At 37.1% G+C, this 6,000-nt stretch overlaps 1 protein-coding gene across 8 annotated transcripts in view; it reads left to right on the top strand.

Annotated features, from left to right (window-relative positions):
• The window catches only part of DOCK10 (dedicator of cytokinesis 10), a 269,317-nt gene that overhangs the window by 215,801 nt on the left and 47,516 nt on the right, over positions 1 to 6,000 (top strand). For all 8 annotated transcript variants that reach the window (XM_059393595.1, XM_059393597.1, XM_059393600.1 and 5 more), the window contains exon 28: positions 2,874 to 3,020. In XM_059393595.1, the coding sequence (XP_059249578.1) occupies positions 2,874 to 3,020 (147 nt within the window). The remainder of the gene's footprint in view (positions 1 to 2,873; positions 3,021 to 6,000) is intronic.

Raw genomic sequence — 6,000 nt, 5'->3', positions numbered from 1 at the left:
TTTCTTTCTTTCTTTCTTTCTTTCTTTCTTTCTTTCTTTCTTTCTTTCTTTTTTTCAATTGGGAAGTGTATGGTTTTTCCCACCATTAAAACAGTTTTTGTCATTATGGAGTGTGGGAGATTTGAGGAGGTCAGAAAAGATGCCTGGTTAAGTCCCCTGAGAGGCAGATAGCACCACCCGATGACCTCTGCTGCCTTGACCAAGGCAAGCTTATGTTTACGAGGAACTATTGGAGGCCTTCTCTGCACTCCTCTCTAGTGGCAAAAGGTTCATTGTACTGGCTAACCTTTTGCTTCCCATCAATGTCTTGGTCCTGAAAAACTGCCAAATGCCTGAATGTCAGCCCATGCATTCTATGCCTGCTCCTGGTGACCTACACAGTACCACAGTCCAGATTCTCCCATCCTGTTTTGGCTTTTTTGCTTGAGCTTAGACTATGCCATCCCCTTGCCCCCTTTCTTCCTCTGTCTTGAGACAGAAGTCCACAATCTTTGGAGCAGAAATTCTCCCACCTTGAGCCTTGGAGATATACTTCTGGAGAACAGTTAAAAATACTACTCGTGTATTTACCAGTCAGAGCACCTTTATGTTAGGAGTGGGAGTGGGCCAGAAGGGGAGTTTGAGAGGAAAAGAAAAAGAGAGTGTAACAGGGAACATCAAAGCCCAAGGTATCAACACGTGTCCTGTGTGAAGACAATGTCAGTGCTGGTCTGTTTTATGCATCTTAGAGAATTAACAAAAGGAAAAGAGGAAATCTAAAAATGTGCTTTGATTATTTAAAAAATGAATGTTGCTTTCGGGTAGAAGAATTGTTTACTCTTATTTCCCAAGGTATACAGAGCAGAATGAAAATGATGCATATGACTAAATTCCTTGGGTTTATTTGTTGTTAATTTAATTTAATTTTCACACTAAGTGTTAAGTATGCATGGAGGATAACCAGAATATCCCAAAACTCTATATAGCAGTGCCCTGGTAAGTTGACTTTAAAAAAAAAAAAAAAATTCAGTGCACAGAAGCACCTGAGGGCCTTGACTTAGTTGAAAAGAAAAGAGGAGAAGAGAAGAGAAGAAAAAGAAAAGGGAAGGGAAAGAAAAGGAAAGGAAAGGAAAAAGAAAGAAAAGAAAAGAAAAGAAAAGAGAAAAGAAAAAGGCAGTTGTAGACCAAAGCAGCCTCCCATAGTGGAACTTATGTATGTTCTAAGTGATTGCTATAACTTCATCCTTCGTGGCTTTTATTCAGCAGCACGGAAGGCTGGGTGCAAAGAATCTTAGAATTATGTAGTTCAGTCTCTCTCTAAATTTTGTGTTTCTATCTATAGTGAAAATGTAAGTCTAATTTTAAAACCAGCTTGTCAAGATGAATCAATTTTGCCTATCTTGTCCAAAGGACTGGGTAAACTCATGAACTACAGATAGATGGGAAAACTTAGCTGCCTGAAATTCCCCCACCCTGTGCAGGAGGTCCAACAGGAGGAGAAGATTCCTGGACCTGAGGGGTGCTCCTTGGGGACCCAGAGAGTTTAGGTCCAGGCTTGTATCTGGAGACACATCTCTTGATTAAGAGTTCTCGCTGGCACCTGCTGCAGCATATGCTGGGACTGTGAGGTTAGGATCACCGTGTACAAACTTGCAGCTACAAGATGAAGAAGGGTTGAGGATCTGATGTAAAACACGATGATTATAGCTAATAACAGTGTGTCGTATGATTGAAATTGCTAAGAGTAAAACTTAAATGTTCCCACACACACAAAAATAAAGATAAATATGTGAGATGATGGATATGTTAATTAACTAGATGGAAGGAATCTTTCACAGTGCACATGTATATCAAACACCTGGGTGGCTCAGTTAGTTAAGCATCTGTCTTCAACTCAGGTCATGATCTCAGGGTTCCGGGATCAAGCCCCGAGTCTCCCTGCTTCTCGAGAGCCTCCTTCTCCCTCTCCCTCTTTCGGTCTCCTTCCCTCCCCCCTACTCCTCTCCCTCTGACCTCACCTCTGCTTGTGCTCTCGCTAACTCCCCCTCTCTCTCAAATAAATAAATATAATCTTTAAAAAAAAACACACACAGTGTATGCTTTAACTGTCTTACGGTTTTATGTGTCAGTTATACCTCAATAAAGCTGAAATCAATTTTTCAGAAAAGACTACCTGGAACTTACTAGAGAACATTTCAAGCCAACATCTGTACTCACTCAGTTACTCATTCATTGAACTTTTATAGTTGGGGCATGCCTAGTCTTAAAAAAATCAAAATAATTGATTTTAAATTAAATGGAAACTATGAGGTGCCTGGGTGGCTCAGTCGTTAAGCGTTTGCCTTTGGCCCAGGTCATGATCTCAGGGTCCTGGGATCGAGTCCTGCGTGGGGCTCCCTGCTCAGTGGGAAGCCTGCTTCTCCCTCTCCCACTCCTCCTGCTTGTGTTCCCTCTCTCATCTCTCTCTCTGTCAAAGAAATGAAATCTTTAAAAAAAAAAAAAAATAGAAAACTATGTGTTAATGTAAATCTAGAATAATATCCATTATAATTATTTTTTAAGAGGGAAGGGAGAGGAATTAAGATGTGAGAGGTCATAGAACATGTGACACTTCTACACTGTTTGAATAGTTTGCAATTAATATGTATTTTACTTTTTAATGAAAAAGTGAAAAATTAATTGGGCAAAATAGAAGGAAAGATGAAATGGAAATGATGGAAATCATTATCTTGAAATTAAAACGGCTTCCATTTTATTATCACTTTCAAGTTTCCAAAAGCACTGTCTTTGTTTGATGTTATACAAAATGAAATCCGTCTTTCAGTTTCTTTTTTTTTCCAGGCTTAGGATTTGACATGCCACATTATAAAGAAATGATCCATTTTTTTCCTTAGCTTTCTCGGACTCAAAGATTTCCTGAATCTTATCAGAATGAGTTGGACAATCTTGTCATGGTCCTATGCGATCACGTGATTTGGAAATACAAGGATGCACTTGAAGAAACGAGAAGGGCAAATCATAGCGTTGCCAGATTTCTTAAGGTACAGTTCTAAACGTTTGCCATTCCGTTCAAGCCTTCATGATCTTGGATGTGAGCTACTCCAAATGTTAATCAATTCACATCTCCATTTATGATAAAAAGTCAAAACTACCACTATTAAGTGAATATTTCTACTGATGCATAATACTTTCTAATACTTTTTTTTTCCAATTTGGAATCACATAGAACAAAAACCAAGTTTCAATAAAAGTAACCATTTGACTGACTATTGTCAAATCATAGTATTTCTAAACACTGATAAAGATAAAAAATGAGGTTTTTAAAGGAAAAGCTGAACTGTGGCAAATGATCTTGGGCATTTCTGCCCTTGATTGGCTATAGTTCCAACCGTGATGTCAAAGAGCTGCTTTGGGAACTTTCGGTAATTTGACATTTTTGTTATGCACTAATCACATTTTTTAAACAATCAAAGATTGAGAAATTACTTACTAAACACCATACACACACACATGCGCGCACACATAGTATTATAGTTATGTTTCTTCGGATTAGAAATGGAATTGAGAAAAAGAAATATGCTTAGTCAAAAAAAAAAAAAAAAAAAGCAAATGTAGAATGAGAGTATATCATTAAAGAGCTAATACATAGAACTAGGAAGTTGTGCCTGGGTGGCTCAGTCTGTTAAATGTCTGCCTTCAGGTCATGATCCTGGGGTCCTGGGATCGAGCCCTGCGTCAGGAACCTGCATCTTCCTATACCTCTCTCGGTACCCCAACCACCTTGCTCTTGCTCCCTCTCTCTCTCTCTGCTCTCTCTCTTGAATTAATAAAATCTTTAAAAATATATATATCCAACTAGAAAGATAATGTTTTTCAAATCTTTTTCTAAAAATACATCCAACTAGAAAGATAATTTTCTTCTTTTATTCCTTCTTTTGCCTAACTATTGACTATTATAAACTTGACGAAGCCACTTTTCTTGTATCTTTATGATGCCCATTGGAACATACTGGATAGGTGTAAGAATACATAAATTAATGCTAACTATATAAAGAAAGCTAACAGGCCATGGATGTAGGTATAAAATTAGTCCAAATTATCTTTGGTGAGTTTTAATCCAGTTAAATCAAATTTTAATGTATTAAACATCATTTCAAATTATACACTCTATGTGGTCTCATCTAAAATTCACTGTTTTTCTTCAAAAATTTGTCTCTTCTTTTTGCTTTTTTCCTGATTTTGAAAGAAAAAGGAATGGTCAGAATTAGTGATGAAGAGGGTAAAAAAGAAAAAAATAGTTTTCTACCACATTTTAAGACCTATGGGAATAGTCTGTTATTATGCCAATAGTTTATTTGAGGTGTTTGATAGAAGAAGAAATTTGAGAAAAAATGATACTTTCCAATTTGTAAGCAAATTATGTTTAAGAAACATCTGCAGTATTCTTCGCTAAATTGCAAAGAATGATGAATGAGCAAGTCTTTTAAAAAGAGAAAAGACCTTTTATCTACCCTCCTTGGTTGAAATGCTCTATACTTGGAATAAATGTGATTCCCTTAAAACACATTCATACAAAAGTTGCTTCTTGTGGTACATAAAATGACACTGTCTCACTTGGGAGCAAATAAAAAAAAGTCCAAGATTGAAAAGGACAAGATGGAGTAGAAGGCTAACATTGGTACCAGTCGTTTTGTGAAATTTGTGGGTAAAAAGCATGGACTGACAATAGATAAAAACAAGCATAATCTCTACATCTATAGTCTTAAAAGTCTATAAGATTATATACATTATGTTGACTGCAAATCAAAAATAAAACTGTGAAGTTTATAAGTGGAAACCATTTAATATATTGTACATTATAAAAGTCCACTCTACAAGCATGGTTGTCTTTTTTTAATTATTTATTTAAATTCAAGTTGCCAACATATGTTCGGTCATTAGTTTCAGAGGTAGAGGTCAGTGATTCATCAGTTTCATCTAACAGCAAGTGCTCATGACCTCATGTGCCCTCCTTAATGCCTGTCACCCAGTCCCCTATCTGCCCACCTATTTCCCCTCCAACAACCCTCAGTTTCTTTGAGTTTCTCATGGTTAGTCTCCCTCTCTGATTTCTTCCCATTCTGTTTTCCCTCCCTTTCCCCTATGATCCTCTCTGCCAAGCATGGTTTTTCAAATTTTAGTTTCAATGGTATTTATTTGACACTGAAAACTTCTTTTAAAACATTTTGAAAGATTATTAGATGAATCTTTTGAACTAGGAGAGGAAAAGGGAAAAGGAAAGAGTGATTTTTTTGAAGTATAAAACTGAATGTAGTCATTTGGCACAATGCCTGTGAATTGATGAACTTTGAGCTTTCAGCTGTTCGACATTGCTCATTCCTGCTATTGGCATTATAAATATCTCATATTCCCAGAAATATGATAATGGTTATTTGCTCAGTTTGGGCTTCAAATGACTTTTGCCTCTTTTGGTTATTAAATCCTACATTAGTAATCAAATAACCATGAATGAACTGGCTTTGGAATTTCACAACTGGAATATAATTTTCACACCATAGTTGTGCCAAGATTGCTTTCCAAGAATGGAAAGAACAGTATCTCTGGTGTGGGCATATAAAAATTCCTAGGTGGGAATGTGCCTTCCTTTATATCATATTATGGGAAAGTAATATTTTTTATTAATATATAGTATGTTATTTGCTTCAGGGGAACAGGTCTGTGAATCATCAGTCTTACACAATTCCCAGCACTCTCCATAGCATATACCCTCCCCAGTGTCTATAACAGCTACTTTATCCCTCCCCTCCGATCCCCCAGCAACCCTCAGTTTGTTTCCTGAGATGAAGAGTCTCTTATGGTTTTTCTCCCTCCCTGGTCCCATTAGGGCAGGGTGTCGTGGGGGGCAGGGAGTGGGAAAAATGAAACAAGATAGGACAGGGGAGGGAAAGTAATATTTTTTAACAAGTAAACCAAAACCTTGTCCGTTTCTCTTATTGTTCTCTCCTGAAAGTAGATAGGATA

This window comes from Mustela nigripes, chromosome 3 (assembly GCF_022355385.1).
Source record: "Mustela nigripes isolate SB6536 chromosome 3, MUSNIG.SB6536, whole genome shotgun sequence".
Classification (NCBI taxonomy): domain Eukaryota; kingdom Metazoa; phylum Chordata; class Mammalia; order Carnivora; family Mustelidae; genus Mustela; species Mustela nigripes.
Note: the sequence above shows the minus strand (reverse complement) of the source record. Positions and strands in the feature narration are given on the sequence as shown.